The sequence below is a fragment of the Hyla sarda genome, chromosome 6 (genome assembly GCF_029499605.1).
Source record: "Hyla sarda isolate aHylSar1 chromosome 6, aHylSar1.hap1, whole genome shotgun sequence".
NCBI lineage: Eukaryota > Metazoa > Chordata > Amphibia > Anura > Hylidae > Hyla > Hyla sarda.
The window spans coordinates 256,421,121-256,438,009 of record NC_079194.1 but is presented as its reverse complement, the minus strand read 5'-3'; the positions used below and the strand labels follow the sequence as shown (position 1 = coordinate 256,438,009).

General features: G+C 43.9%; 1 protein-coding gene across 1 annotated transcript in view; it reads left to right on the top strand.

Moving 5' to 3' along the window:
- Positions 1 to 16,889, top strand: part of EHD1 (EH domain containing 1) — a 40,959-nt gene that overhangs the window by 8,836 nt on the left and 15,234 nt on the right. Inside the window, exon 2 of the mRNA XM_056527043.1 lies at positions 1,816 to 1,913. Coding sequence (XP_056383018.1) covers positions 1,816 to 1,913 — 98 coding nt within the window. The remainder of the gene's footprint in view (positions 1 to 1,815; positions 1,914 to 16,889) is intronic.

Below are 16,889 nucleotides of genomic sequence, written 5' to 3'. Positions count from 1 at the left end.
TATGTTACTATGATAAATGCCTGCCAGAAATCCCATTGCTTCAAGAGTCGGTGACAGTCAGCTTTTCTAGGTGAAGGCAGGGATGGTGTATTGCCGTCCCTGCATTCCCGATAGTATACATCTCTGAGGAAGCAATACTGCATCCTGCTTCCCGCCAATGCCTCCTGCTGGGACTTAATAGTAGACCCGGATCAGCTCGGGGTCTGTATTGCCCCTGTATCTGGGGCTACTATGTCAGCCCCAATTATGGGGAAAATCAGCAATAAGAAATATGTATGTTATTGTGAAATCGTTATGACCTTATTGGGGGTGAGGGACACACATGTTAAAGGACAAGTCTCATGATCAAAAACCTGATCACGGCCCCCCCCACAATATGAAACTTATCCCCTATCCTTGATCGTGAGACTTGTCCTTTAACCGAAAAATTTGTGTATAGAGATATATCAGGGGTGTGGAAATTTAACGGAGCAGAATCTACTTGTCCCTGATAACAATCCACTTGTCCTATGCGGCTCCCTATAGGCTGTAGCGCACAGCTGTAGACTATAGTTTAGTTACAGGGTAAAATTCATTGCCCCGTTATATGTCAATTTAGGCATTTAGCGCTGCTTCGGGCAAGCAGGGCTAAATGCCTAAAGAATTCACATATAACAGGGTAATCAATGTGTGTGGGGAAAAAATCCCCTATATAGTAATGTCTATAAGGTATATATAAGGTATAGGAGACGCAATTTAAAACATTATTTTATCACTTTGAGATATTGATGAAATAAACAGGGAATTATTTCCATATTTTTTTTTTTTTTACATTCTCACCCTTATACTTTCTTAAGATAAAAAGTTACATAACAATGAAGCCTGAAGTATCACGGAAAAAGTCACAAAGATTGAATAACTGACTGAAAAAACTCTATAGCGTTAAATCTGCATGTACTAAAACATCTGTGTGTTTGATATGGAAGGGGTAAAGAAAGCTCAGTCTGGAAATGGTTAAAAATCAAGTATCCATTTTATTTACCAACCGGGGTGCCTCCAGCTGTGGCAAAACTACATCTCCCAGCATACCCTGACAGCCGAAGGCATGCAGGGAGTTGTAGCTTTGCCACAGCTGGAGGCACCCTAGTTGGGAAACACTGCCTTAAAGGAGTAGTCCAGTGGTGATTCAGTGGTGAGCAACTTATCCCCTATCCTAAGGATAGGGGATAAGTTGCAGATCGCGGGGGGACCGACCGCTGGGGCCCCCTGCGATCTCCTGTACGGAGCCCCGACAGCCCGCGGGAAGGGGGCGCGTCGACCTCCGCACGAGGCGACGGCCGACACGCCCCCTCAATACAACTCTATGGCAGAGCCGAAGCGCTGCCTTCGGCAATCTCCGGCTCTGCCATAGAGATGTATTGAGGGGGCGTGTCGGCCGCCGCCTCGTGCGGGGGTCGACACCCGCTATCTCGGCGGAGAGCCGGGGCCCTGTACAGAGAGATCGCAGGGGGCCCCAGCGGTCGGACCCCCCGCGATCTCAAACTTATCCCCTATCCTTAGGATAGGGGATAAGTTTTTCACCACTGGACTACCCCTTTAATAGATGCAACCTGCCTTGGTAGTATTATAGGTTCACTGATTTGATCAGTCTTCTTTTTTTTTTTTTTTTGTTTGGCGCAGTCGGCATTCAGCATTGCTTCTGACCAGTGAATACATGAAATGGGCAGTTTCCCATGAGTGTGCCCCGACATGACTGTGGGTTTAGTAATCTTATGGGGTTTATGCCGTTCTAGTCTGGTGTGTAAATGTTAACATGTCTTCTGTTCTTTCTGATAGGTTCATGTGTGCTCAGCTTCCTAACCCTGTCCTGGAGAGCATCAGCATCATAGATACACCTGGAATTCTGTCTGGGGAGAAACAACGTATCAGTAGAGGTAAGTACACTTTGTTTTATTTAGAGTGCCATCTACTGCTCCATGCAGCTGGGAGAGCCCGAGCCCTATTCTTGAGATCGCAGAAGGGTCCCAGACGTTACCCCCAACATACGTGTCATACATTTGAATACATTTGTCTCTGTAACGTGCACATGTTTCTACAAGACTCAGGTCAATGAGACCATTGCAGAAATGTGTTGTATGTGACTCTAATGTCAGCAGCTGATATATATATATGAAGCTTATGGGGAGAACTGCCATCATTTCCTATTTCTCTATACTTCCTGTAAGTTATAGCATTTAAAGGTGTACTCCAGCCCTAAGACATCTCATCCCCTATCCGCCGCTGAGGACCCCCGCAATCTTGCATGCAGCACCCACCTGTGCAGCACTGCAGCCTCAGTCTGCCTGGTCACGACTACGGGGCTGGAGTATCGCGACGTCACGACTCCGCCCCGTGTTACGTCATTCAAGATTGCGGGGGTCCCCAGCGGTGGTACCCCTTTAAGTCTCTATATGGCTGCTCCTGTGTACAATTTGTATTTCTAGTTGATTATTTAACATGTTCCTATCTGAAGTCCTCTCTTACATGTTTTTTTAGAGGGCACTAGAATATGCAAAAACTCAGAGGGTGTAAGAAATTCCTGAGTATGTAGAGGGAGATGAGGAATGCCGAGCATTGTGGGCTCAATGCCAAGATATAAGGGCAGCTATTAAATCACTGGGGATTTCTTTCCATCTAAGAATTCCTGACTCTGGCGTGCCTTTGAAAGCTGTACCAGGCACTCCAGATCGCACTCCAGATCGCTGAGTACTTTATGTATGCTGTTCACACACAGGCATTCTAATGTAGTTAGCAGTATTGTTATTATTTGTTGGAATGTACTAAGTATTGAAGTGTTAAAGGAGAACTGTATTGGAAAAAAAAAACGTATCCCCTATCCAAAGAAAAGGGAATAAGTTATAGATAGCGGGGAGTCTGACTGCTGTACGGGGGCCCCAGCAGCCCGCAGAAAGGAGGGGACGTGCTGACGAAGCTGCGTCCGACACACCCCCTCCATGTATCCCTCAGAGAAACATGGAGGGGGCATGGAGGCCACGGCTTCCTGCTAGGTTCAGCACGCCCCTTCCTGCGGACTGCCCGGGCTCCGAACAGGAAATTGTGGGGGGTCCCAGTGGTCAGACCCCTGCAATCTATAACTTATCTCCTATCCTTTGGATAGAGGATAAATATTTTTTTTTTCACTATAGTATTCCTTTATAAAGGTTGTACACTTTTGGCTAGGTTTTTTTCCCATGGTCCTGGTAAACTTATTGGAGGCTTTCTGCATGGTGTTTGTAGGGGTAATTCTAGCCTCTCTACCGGATGCGAACTATTGAAAGGCGCCAACTATAGATAAAGGCACCCCTTATTTATATACAAAATTGAGAACAAAGGAAAACCAGCTCACCGCCCTGTAGATTCTTTAGGTAGAGGAATTTCAGGTGTCCTTTGGGAAGCACGGAAATAATCCAAACTGCATCCTTGGTATGAACAAATCCTTAGAAAAAGAATAGGTTCCAGCTTCCACAAAAATGGAATTAAATGTCCAAAATGTATTTCACATATTTAAAAGGTGAAGCAAAAAAATGAAAACCATATTGAGGTGGTTATAAAAGCATAGCAGAAATGCCGATGCATTTCGAACCATATGGTTCTTAGTCATGGCACAACTGTTTGTTTGCCACTGGCATCCTTTTATACTGTTGGTGCAAGGTGAAATGAACTCTCACACGTCTGGATGAGGGAACGCCCTCCATTGTCGGAAGTCCCGGGAGTTTGGAGTGACGTGAACTAACAGGTGAAAATGAAAATGATTGTAAGTCAAAACACTTTATATACATCCTAACATAATGTTGGTACATATGCAACCAATCTTTTGGGTGTACAACTTTATATTACCTCTTTAACACATTGCGTATATAAGAAAACACAACACCAGTTGAAAAGTGTGAACATCTGCAACCGTAATTTGTGCATGAGAAACGCACAGATAAAAAGCATGTATGCAAATTCATTGAATATGCTGGTATATACTCGAGTGAACCAATAAGTATCGGATACCTTTTTTAATGTTATATACTCATAGTTTCACGGTACGTAAACACCAAAAATTTGTCTCATAAATTATATCTTGCAAACAATAACTTTCCTTAGCATAAATATGTGTACATGTGAAAAAAGAAACCATTATAAAACGTAGAGATAAAATGTAAAAAAATGAATGAAAAAAAATTCCGTCAATGAAGGGCGTTCCCTCATCCAGACGTGAGAGTTCATTTCACCTTGCACTGACTGTATAATAGGATGCCAGTGGCAAACAGAGTTGTGCCATGACGAAGAACCATATGGTTCGAAACGCGCCAGCATTTCTGCTATGCTTTTATAACCACCTCAATATGGTTTTCATTTTTTTGCTTCACCTTTTAAAGGGAACCAATCATCAGATTTTACCCTATATAATGCTTGGCAAAGCATTATATAGGGTAAAATCTTTATTTTCACCATTCCCGGGGGATGCTCCTGCCCCCAGGGATGGTGAAGATATGAAGTTATAAACTAGTCACCGCCGCCGTAAGTAGTCACCTGGGCGGGGAGCTCTTCTCATCTACTCCCGTTCTTCGGCCGGGAGCGACGCCCCCTCCGCTTGATTGACATGCAGCGTCATTGTTCCGCTCACTGAACAGACGGAACAGAGTGATGACGCTGCCCGTCAATCAAGCGGAGGGGGCGTCGCTCCCGGCCGAAGAACGGGAGTTGGTGAGAAGAGCTCCCCGCCCAGGTGACTACTTTCGGCGGCGGCGGCGACTAGTTTATAACTTCATATCTTCACCATCCCTGGGGGCAGGAGCATCCCCCGGGAATGGTGAAAATAAAGATTTTACCCTATATAATGCTTTGCCAAGCGTTATATAGGGTAAAATCTGATGATTGGTTCCCTTTAAATATGTGAAATTTTGGATGTTTAATTCCATTTTTGTGGGAGCTGGAACCTATTATTTTTCTAACACCTTGTTTATGTTCACTTCCCGGTTCATATTGATCTTTGTCTCACTGCTCCATAACCTTATAATGTGAGTGTGATCCAAAGATCGCTACAAGCCAGCAATGCCGAGCACTTCTCCTCACTTGTTTTCATCATCTGGGGGGGGGGGGCTCAACACTAAGACCCTGACTGATCAAAACTTTTGACATGTCCCTGTGACATATTAAAAGTTTTTTTTAAGTGACTGCTACACTTTAAATGTACCAAAACATTGGGTAAAGCAAACTCCAAAATCATATGTAAATACAAATATATGAAATTCCTGCCAAGTGCCAGCACTGTAAATATATATATATATATATACACTACCTGTGACCTCTTCAGCTCTCCACACGGCAGCCTGCAGAAGACTATAGGGTGCAATGCTGTGCATCATACAGTCTTTTCCTCTAATACTGTAGGCCTCTCTTACCCACAACCCCCTGCACGCTACACTTCTGCTTCTGCTGGGCAGGGTCTTTTATATCATCATCCATGCCGCTCCCCCCGTCTAAAACTAGGTGGCACCGCCTGAGGCTGCTAATGTAAGTGGCGTGGGTGTTTATGGTTACTTGGTTAAAGGGGTATTCCAGACAAAACCTTTTGTTATATATATCACCTGGCTCCGGAAAGTTAAACAGATTTGTAAATTACTTCTATTAAAAAATCTTAATCCTTCCAATCGTTATTAGTTTCTGAAGTTTTCTGTCTAACTGCTCAATGATGCTGTCACGTCCCGGGAGCTGTGCATGATGGGAAAATATCATCATAGGAACTGCACAGCTCCCGGGACGTGAGTCATCAGAGAGCAGTTAGACAGAAAACAACTCAACTTCAGAAGCTAATAACTATTGGAAGGATTAAGATTTTTTAATAGAAGTAATATACAAATCTGTTTAACTTTCCGGAGCCGGTTGATATATAAAAAAAAGTTTTGGCCTGGAATACCCCTTTAATATTAGTGAGATTGTTATGCAATGACTTAGACTCACCCCCCACCACACACTGTTTTAATATGCGAATAACCCATCAATTCTAGTTCAGGTGTCATGGTCTGGAGGCCTGACGGCTATCATTACTAGGGGAAGTCTGCTTAAAGGGTATCTTCACACGTACACGATCTGCTGCAGATATGATGCTGCAGTCACCTATTTGAATTAATTCAACAACATGAAATCTGCTGGTAACAATCTGCAGCAGAACTTGTACATGTGAACATACCCTGAATGAACGAACTACATGTAAATCTGCAGCAGATCCTGTACATGTGAACATACCCTGAATGAACGAACTACATGTAAATCTGCAGCAGATCCTGTACATGTGAACATACCCTGAATGAACGAACTACATGTAAATCTGCAGCAGATCCTGTACATGTGAACATACCCTGAATGAAGTAACTACATGTAAATCTGCAGCAGATCCTGTACACGTGAACATACCCTGAATGAAGTAACTACATGTAAATCTGCAGCAGAACCTGTACATGTGAACATACCCTGAATGAAGTAACTACATGTAAATCTGCAGCAGATCCTGTACATGTGAACATACCCTGAATGAACAAACTACATGTAAATCTACAGCAGATCCTGTACATGTGAACATACCCTGAATGAACTAACTACATGTAAATCTGCAGCAGATCCTGTACATGTGAACATACCCTGAATGAACTAACTACATGTAAATCTGCAGCAGATCCTGTACATGTGAACATACCCTGAATGAAGTAACTACATGTAAATCTGCAGCAGAACCTGTACATGTGAACATACCCTGAATGCACCAACTACATGTAAATCTGCAGCAGAACCTGTACATGTGAACATACCCTGAATGAAGTAACTACATGTAAATCTGCAGCAGGACCTGTACATGTGAACATACCCTGAATGAAGTAACTACATGTAAATCTGCAGCAGATCCTGTACATGTGAACATACCCTGAATGAACGAACTACATGTAAATCTGCAGCAGATCCTGTACATGTGAACATACCCTGAATGAAGTAACTACATGTAAATCTGTGTAGTGGTAGAACAGTGTAGTCCCCATTCCTGTTGGTGACCAAGCCTTTCTGGACACGGCCTGACTGCTGAGGACATCTTGTCTTCTTATAGGAAGAGATTTCTTTTAGTTACCAGCTTTCATCTCTACTACAAGAAATGTCGGCTTCTTAAAAGTATGCTTTGCCAAAATAGATGTGTTTGTAATCCAAACATTCTGGATGTCCCACAGCTAGTTTAAGGCAGTATCCACCGATTTACCCTTGTTTTATACAGTTTAAAAGCATGTAAACTATGTAACAACAAGACCTGTAAACCCCTCCAAGTGTGCACCAAGAGTGATCAGTGAAAGTATGCTACCAATTTAAAATGGCGGTGGATTAGAGAGGTTTGTGTCTTTTTTATTTTTTTATTTTTATAACTAGAGATGAGCGAACTTAGTTAATTCGATTAGTCACGAACTTCTCGGCAGTTGATGACTTATCCTGCATAAATTAGTTCAGCTTTCAGGTGCTTCGGTGGGCTGGAAAAGGTGGATACATTCCTAGGAGACTCTTTCCTAGGATTGTATCCACCTTTTCCAGCCCACCGGAGCACCTGAAAGCTGAACTAATTTACGCAGGATAAGTCATCAACTGCCGAGCCGAGAAGTTCGTGACGAATCGAATTTACTGTAAGTTCGCTCATCTCTATTTATAACATATTTAACAATATTTTATATATAACAATATTTTATTTGCACAAGTCAGAAACCCCTTGAAAGTGTGAAGTGGTCTTCTGATCACATGTTCAGTCATTCACTGTCTTATTTTTCTGTGGCATAACTACTTTATGTCATGGAAAATCCCTTTAAAGGAGAAATGTGGCGGAAAACTTATAACATCCCCTGTGCCCGGGCTGCAAAAACAAACCTTAACTCACCTTCCTATGTTCCCTCGTTGCGCCGATATCAGTGTCCCGTTCCTCCGGCGCTGCTCGGCTCCCTTCTTAGCTTTGGAACATCACAGTGCAGTCTGCATATCGCCGGCCACAGCAATGTCCAACCTCGGCTGGTGATAGGCTGAGCACATTGTCATGTAAGGAGCCCGGGCAGCAGGGAGAAGGCGGGCTCCTTACATGACAGTGCGCTCAGCCTATCACCAGCCGAGGCTGGACATTGCTGTGGCCGGCGATATGCAGACTGCAGTGTGACGTTTCGAACCTAAGAAGCAGGGAGCCGAGCAACGCTGGGGGAACGGGACGCCGATATCGGCGCAACGGGGGAACATAGGAAGGCGAGTTAAAGTTTTTTTCTTTTTTCGTCTTTGCAGTCCGGGCACAGGGGAAGTTTAAAAGGTATGTTCACATGTACAGGATCTGCTGCATGTTTTCTGCAGTTGATATTGCTACCTGTTGACTTCAAAATCAGCTGCAAAAAATATGCAGCTGATCCTCTACGTGTGAATGAACACTTAAAAAGCATATAGGGCTCACCTACAAGTTCACACCTGCAATAGTGCTCTGTTCGGGAGCTCTGCTGCAGAATCCGGTAAGTTGCACTACAAGATCCGACAGGGCCTATTGACTTTTAATGGTGTCCATCGGGTTACCGCCTGTACGGTGTCCATTTTAGGACATCGTCAGCCGCAACTCTGTCCTCCCTCAGGTAAAACGGCATCCCGCCTCCTCCCTCGGACCAATCGCCGTCAGTCGTCAGCCGCAACTACTTCCTCCGTCAGGCAAAACAGCGTCCCGCCTCCTCCCTCGGACCAATCGCTATCAGTTGTCAGCCGCAACTCCGTCCTCCGTTAGACAAAACGGCGTCCCGCTTCCTCCCTCACACCAATCGCTGTCATCCTTCAGCCACAACTCCCTCATCCGAAAGTCCCTCATCCAAAAACACTGTCATGCCTCAGACGATTCTCCCTCAGACGCAACTTCCTGCCGCATAGCAGAGCCGACACTGCACAGCACTGTATAGCAGAGCCGACACTGAATAGCATGTACAGCAGAACCCGTACAGAAGAGAGCCAACACTGACGGCTCTGCTACACGGCAGGAAGGTCTTTCGTCTGAGGGATGACGGAGTTTTGGATGAGAGACTTTAGGATGACAAAGGAGGGAGTTGCGGCTGACGCCTGACGGAGATTGGTCCGAGGGAGGAGGCGGGTCACTGTTTTGCCTGACAGAGGACGGAGGTACGACTGACTATGTCCTAAAATGGACACCGTACGCCTGAGGTGTATTGTTTCACAGCAGTTAAGTGGAGGACGTGCAGGTTTTTTTCCCCCCGCTCCATTCCTGTAATTTGAATAGACTCGGATAGCGGAGGTCCTCTGAACAGAGCGCAACATTGATGTCATCTTAATTCAAGTCCATGGTCAGGTCCAAGTGTATCTGATGATACAACCATTCATTTCAAGGCTCACACAATGCAGTTTTGGTGCAGTTTTTGCAGTTTTCCAATTTATATAAATTTCCTTTCTATCTCAACTTTCTAATCCACTCCCAGGTTTGAGAGAAAAAGGGGCATGTGATAGTATGAAAGACTGATATCCCCATACCCTTATGGTAAAATGAAGTTTTCTATGTTTTATTTGTGCTTAAAAACGCATATGGCAGTTAAGTGTGAGAGGAATGATTGGATGAGGCTGGATACCCCCCCCCCCTCAGCACTCCAGGCTGCACTTTCTGTGTTTGGACCTCGGTCCTAAATCTGTGTATAAGATAAGGGGGAAGTGTGCTCTTGAGCTTTTTTAAGCACAAATAAAACATAGAAAACTTCACTTTTCTGGTGCCAGAAAGGTAAACAGATTTGTAAATTACTTATATTAAAAAAAATCTTTATCCTTCCAGTACTTATTAGTGGCTGTATATTAGAAAAAGTTCTTTTGTTTTAGATTTTTTTTTTTTCTGTCCACAGTGCTCTCTGCTTACACCTCTGTCTGTATCAGGAACTGTCGAGAGCAGCATATGTCTGCTATGGGGATTTGCTTCTCATATGGACAAAGAGCACCGTGGACAGAAAAAAAAAGATCCAAAAAGAAAAGAATCCTTCCAGTACTGATTAGCTGCTGTATACTACAGAGAAAGTTATTTTCTTTTTTTTTTTTTCTGTCCACGGTGCTCTTTGTCCGTATGAGAAGCAAATCCCCATAGCAAACATATGCTGTTCTGGACCGTTCCTGATACAGACATAGGTGTCAGCAGAGAGCACTGTGGACAGAAAAAAAAATCCCAAAACAAAAGAACTTTCTCTGTAACATACAGCCACTAATAAGTACTCGAAGGATAAAGATTTTTTTAATAGAAGTAATTTACAAATCTGTTTAACTTTCTGGCACCTGGTGATTAAAAATAAATTTTTCCGCCGGAGTACCCCTTTAATAATTACATAGATGCCCCTTTCCATGCTTGGATGCAGCACTGTGGAAAGTGAGGTTTTCATGGAGAATCCTCCACACAGACGCGGTGATGACTTTGGCAGCTGGATGTTGTCGGAATACTCACTCTACTTAATTTCCCACTGACTAACCAGTGCTAGGTCAGTTGTTCCTGTGTTTGTTCTACTCTTCCCTGCCTGGTCAGCAGTTCCTTCACCCTACCAGCAGGAAAGGTTGTGCTGTGGGAGATAAGACCCCACTAACAAGTCCAGAGAGCCAAAGCAAGGAAGTGTCTTTAGACAATGGTTAATCTCCTAGGAGTGAAGAATGGGGTTTGTGCTTGACAGTGGCTTCTTTTATCTCTGTTCAGGTTTGAGTGCAACCTCTAAAAAATGTTGGCGTCCAAATACAGATTATATTTGGATGTATATAGTATTTAGAATGCATGTTTCATCAAGATGTCAGAGGTCATTTGCTGGGCACCACCTCTATGACCCAAGACAGAGGGTCACCGAGTAGAGCAATGCCATATGGCCAGCCAGAGCGCCCCCTGTTAACAGCCTATCGGTGGGTATTCCAGGAGACACAGCAATCTCTGGGGCAACTGTTTTTTTTAGGAATTATGTTTTCTGCATGGGGCTTTTTCTTTATCTACACTGGTGTTTCCCAACCAGGGTGCCTCCAGTTGTTGCAAAACTACAACACTAAGTATGTCCGGGCATGCTGGGAGTTGAAGTTTTGCAACAGCTGAAGGCACCACGGATGGGAAATGCTGGTCTTAACAATATGCCCCACTAAACAAAGTCTCGGTCTCCTAAAATGGTCATATGTAGTTCAGTTTTTCTGATCATTTTACTGGAGTAACTGATGACACGTTAAAGTGGTACTCCGGTGGAAAACTTTTTTTTTTTTTTTTCTTTTTTTTTATTAAATCAACTGGAGCCAGAAAGGTAATCAGATTTGTAAATTACTTCTATTAAAAAATCTTAATCCTTCCAGTACTTATTAGCTGCTGAATACTACAGAGGAAATTCTTTTCTTTTTGCATTTCTTTTCTGTCTGTCCACAGTGCTCTCTGCTGACACCTCTATCCATGTCAGGAACTGTCCAGAGCAGGAGAAAAGCCCCTTAGCAAACATGCTGATCTGGACAGCACTGTGGACATACAGAAAAGAAATCTAAAAAGAAAAGAATTTCCTCTGTAGCATACAGCAGCTAATAAGTATTGGAGGGATTAAGATTTTTTAATAGAAGTAATTTACAAATCTGTTTAGCTTTTTGGCACCAGTTGATTTAAAAAAATTAAAATAAAATAAAAAGTTTTCCACTGGAGTACCCCTTTAAGTGGAGGGAGAGTTTGGTTGCTGAGACCCCCATCAATTGCTAAACAAGGCACAGAAGCACTCTTGAGTCTTCCTCAGCAGATCAGTGTACGGACTCCTAGAAAGCCTGAGCCCATACACTGCTCACTTAACCCTCTGAGGAGAGAGGCAAAGTCCAGGGGCACTGTACCCAGTTGGGTACCCAGTTGAGTGACTCTCCAGTAAAATTTGTGAAACCCAAGTCTAATATATTGGCTGCCCATGAAGGTTATTCCAATTCTCCGTAGACGTCCGGGATGAGACAGTCCTAGCAGACCTCAGTGCCATTACATCATACCAGACTTCTGGGAACTGGAAGACTTGAGAAGCACAATGGCTTTTTACTAGACTAAATGAAGTGGGAAATCTTACTTATTCTGTACTCCAGTCAGGGGTGTATGTAGGGACACTTTAAGAGTTTCCAGAACTTTCATTGTTCGAAAATAATTTTCAAAGTTCCATAAGACATGGCCTATAGAAATCTGTAGACCCGTACAGTAGTTCTGCATGCCTCTTATTTTATGCAGAATGCTGTATGATGGGGCATTCTTTACTTAGCTTATAGGGTGTAATGCTGTGCCAAATGGAGGCACCAAACGGTAGCACAAAACAATTCCATGTGCCGTCTCTGCCAAACTGGTGTTTTATAAAAGGGATAAATTACAAAAAGTCTCTATTTTCATTCACTGCTCCTGTTTATAGAGTATGCAGAATCCTTGCCATCTGTCTGCTAGCCATGACATCCACTTGCTTTGTAATAGTATGGGTGGATTTGTATGCCGCCCCCTATTGTTTTGCCAGTGAACTGTCTGATCTTTCCCTTCTCTGAAAAAATAAATCCATAATTCCAAACAGATTCTGCCAAGTTTGATTGTACGGTAATAAAATGACCAAACCAGAACAAGTTATGTAGGATTTACAGAGGGGATCAGTTACGTTACAGATTTATACTAAAGTTATATTAAATTATGGGCTTTTCTAGGGAACGCACTTAACTACAGTCCTTAAAGTCACCGTTTGTGACTTGGGTTTTTAATGGGAGTACTCCAGGATAAGAAAACTTATCCCCTATCCTGAGGATAGGGGATAAGTTTCAGATTGCAGAGGGTCCAACCGCTGGGGCCCCCCGCAATCTCCCGTACAGGGCCCTGACAGTCAGCGGCCAGGGGCTGCGTCAGACCACCGCATGACGCGGCAGCCAACACGCCCCCTCAATACATCTCTATGGCAGAGCTGCAATCAGCAGCCTCTGCCATAGAAATGTATCGAGGGGGCGTGTCTGACGCCGCATCATGCGGTGGTCGAAATGAGCTATTTCGGCAAAGAGCCGAGAGCCCGGTACAGAAGATCACGGGGGGCCCCAGCGGTCTGACCCCCCCCCCAGCCCCAGCGGTCTGAAACTCATCCCCTATGCTTAGGATGGGGGATAAGTTTTCTTATGCTGGAGTACTCCTTTAAAGCTTCTTGTGAGATTATCCTCATAGGGGGCAGCCATTTACATTTCTATGGAAGATTCTTTATTTGGAGCTGGAAAATGAACCGTCTGCACAGACCATTGTGTACTGGGAGTGGAGGTTATAAGGCACTAGAAAATATACTGCATGTGTGTCGTTGGTTCCACACTGTAAATGCAGTTCATATACTAGGGATACTATGTAACTATGTAGGGATGTACCGATACTGGTATTGGTATTGAGACACATACTGGACATTTTCACGAATACTTGTACTTGTGCAAATGTCCCGATACCTAATCCAATACTTGCCGGTGGGACCCCCGCCAGCAGGTATCACAGAGCTGCCAAACTACGCAGCGCGCCCAGCAGCTGAGCCCGTGGCTAATGCCGAACATCGCAGATCTGTGAGCAGCGGAGATGTCTGGCATTAACCTTGTAGACGCCGCGATCAAAGTTGATAGCAGCGTCTAAAAGTCCTGAAGTTAACTGCCGGTTAGCTCAGGGATGCTGATCAGGATCACATGGGGAAATCGCGGTGTCCCGATCAGCTGTGCGGACGGCTGGAGGTCCCTTACCATGCTCCGTGCTGTCCAATCGTTGCTCCTTGACTGCTGCTAGCCATAGCAGGCAGTAGTAAAGGAGTGCCGATAACACTGATCAATGCTATGCTATGGCATAGCATTGATCAGTGTATGCAATCTAAAGATTGCATGTAATTGTGCCCTATGGGGACTAAAAAATGTTTTGAAAAAAAGTGTAAAAAAAAAAATATACAAAATAAATAGATGTGAATTAGCCTCTTCCCTAATAAAAGTTTAAATCGCCCCCCCCCCCCCCTTAAATAAAAATCTTAGTAAAGACTAAAACCCCTTTTTCCCCATTGCGAAAAAACAAAACAAAAACCTTGTCACATGACATAGAAAAAAGTATGGTCAATTGGTATCGGCGAGTACTTAAAAAAAAATGTGGTACTCGGTCTTAAAAATACCATATACCATGTTAAATCTTTCTAGATTACTGTCCCACTTGGCCCCCATTGTCCACCAGTGCTGGGTGATCCAGTACAGGGCCGTGATCAGACCACACTGTTTTTGTACCAGGTTACAGTAACTATGAACAAGCTATACACCAGCGTGACTCTGGTTATTATGATAAATGATATCTTTGTACAGGGAATGCAATAAAAGTATCAGCGTGGCCTCCAGAACTAAAGGAGATATTTGATAATAGTTTTATTACTGTTCTTCATAGCATTAGTTTTCATGCAGGAAGCTAGAGTCAGCAGGGGCCATGCAAGCCTATTGTGTGCGCACCCTGGGACGCCCCTACTTGAAATACTAACTTGTTCCACTTCACCGAGCGGAAGAATAAATTGCAGGGAGGAGGTTTATGCAATGTCAGAGTTATGAGAGAAAGAAGAGTACTTTATCCTGTATACCAAAGTCCACATTAGAAATAACAGTCCCTGACTTATACAAAGCGTCTCTAAGATGCCCTAAACCTAGAGCCACTTTCCTCTCTAGCATTACCAAATTGATAAATCTACTCTGCCCCCCACCCCCCAATTCTATGAGTTAGGCTGGGTTCACTCCACGTTTTTGCCATACTGTTTTCAATCAGTTATTCTAAAGAAAACCGTATGCCAAAAAAAACGGATGGAACATTATGGGAAAAAGTAAACCGTGTGCATTTTTAAACCGTATACTGTTTTTAAAAGTGCATACAGTTCTGTCCATTTTTATAAAAAAAAAATTAATAAAAACATACGTTTTTGATAATTTTGTCCATTTTAATGGGAGGGGTGTTGAGTGGGGACTTTAGGATGCAAATGCGCATGTGCAAAGTAAAAACCGTATACTGTTTCCCGTATGGAACTGTAAACATGTGCATTTCCCATTGCTGTCCATGTTAAAAAAAAAAAAAAAAAAAAAGTATGCGGTTGCAGTACAGTTTTTAAACCGGAGTCAAAACCGTTGACGTCAATGGGAAACGCACATGTTTACAGTTCCATACGGGAAACTGTTTTTACTTTGCACATGCGCATTTGCATCCTAAAGTCCCCACTCAACACCCATCCCATTAACACCCCTCCCAAACAACGTATGTTGTTGTTTTTTTTTTTTGTGTTTTTTTTTAAATAAAAACTGAAGGAACTGTATGCACTTTTAAAAACAGTATACGGTTTAAAAAAGCATACGGTTTGCTTTTTCCCATACTGTTCCATCCGTTTTTGTGCCATACGGTTTTCTTTAGAAAAGCTGATTGAAAACAGTATGGCAAAAACGTGATGTGAACCCAGCCTATAGACTGACTTTAGGATGGCCTCAAACTAGGTAAAAAGAGTCTCCCGGCAGCTTTGGGTCATAAGAACTGCTGACAGCCCTATACAGAGGATGGGGAGAGGAGAGAAACCAGATCGTGGCCGGAGGCAGGCTCTGCTGGTGAAGTGCCCAGACCTCTCTGTGTTGCGTCTCCCGATCCCTTCTGTCAGTTATGATTGACAGCTCTAGTGCCCAATCAGAAGACATCCAGAGATGTAAATGTGTGAAACCCCTGAAGAGACTAGTTAGAGATACAGGCGACTTGCTGAACAGCTGGCATCTTGGAGGTCTCTAAAGGGGTACTCCGCCCCTAGACATCTTATCCCCTATCCAAAGGATAGGGGATAAGATGTCTGCTTGCTGGGGACCCCCGCAATCTCCCTGCTGCACCCGGCATTCATTTAGAGCGACAGGTGCAACGCTGGAGGCTTGTGAGGTCACGGCCACGCCCCCTCAATGCAAGTCTATGGGAGGGGCGTCACGCCCCCTCCCATAGACTTGGATTGAGGGGGCGTGGCCGTGACGTCACGAGTGGGGCATGGCTGCGACGTCATGAACCTCCACCCCGTATCGCCAGCCATCCGAAACGGAGTGAAGTTCGCCCCGTGCATCTGATGTCTGGGGTGCCACAGCCGAGATCGCAGAGGTCACCTGTGGCGGGACCCCCGCGATCAGACATCTTATCTCTTATCCTTTGGATAAGGAATAAGATGTCTAGGGGCGGAGTACCCCTTTAAATGCAGTTGAATTATGACAGACCAGTCTGGTTTTTATTGGCCAAGAATTGTTTGCATCTCATCCAAGACAATCTGGGTATCTGTATATTTTTGTGTTCCACAAACTGAGTGAAATAGTAAAATCATCTTAAATTCCACCTAAAAGGTTTGGGAAATCATGAAATCCTGGCCACTTACCTCCAGAAGCAGTGCTTCACCGTGAGCCTTGTCTTGTATAGCAGTGGCGGAGCTACAATACCACACACACCCTTTGATGCTTCTGTATCTTGCCTTATAGTCCTGCATGGGCCCTTCAATATTGTTAATGGTTTATTTGGAGGAAAATAAATTCCTATGTAAAATATCTGGAGATTAGAAGTGTTATTGATTGTTACTTGGATGTGGTTTGTAGCCGCTTCTTAGTGATCTGTGGAATGTGACATACTAGAAGGCGGAGAAGATCCAAGAGTGAGGAAGGAAAGAAATGTGGTGGAATTTGACAGATATTTGGCATTCACTTATATGAGGTGTGTGAGATATATTGACCTGAATGGCGTCAGAATATCTTTGCTCCTTGTATTATGTGCCTATTCTGTTAGCCGCTGCCAGCCTCTGCTCCATTATCGGTACTCACAGATTTCCCAATGTGACACATAAGAGTCTGGCGTAATTGTATGAAAC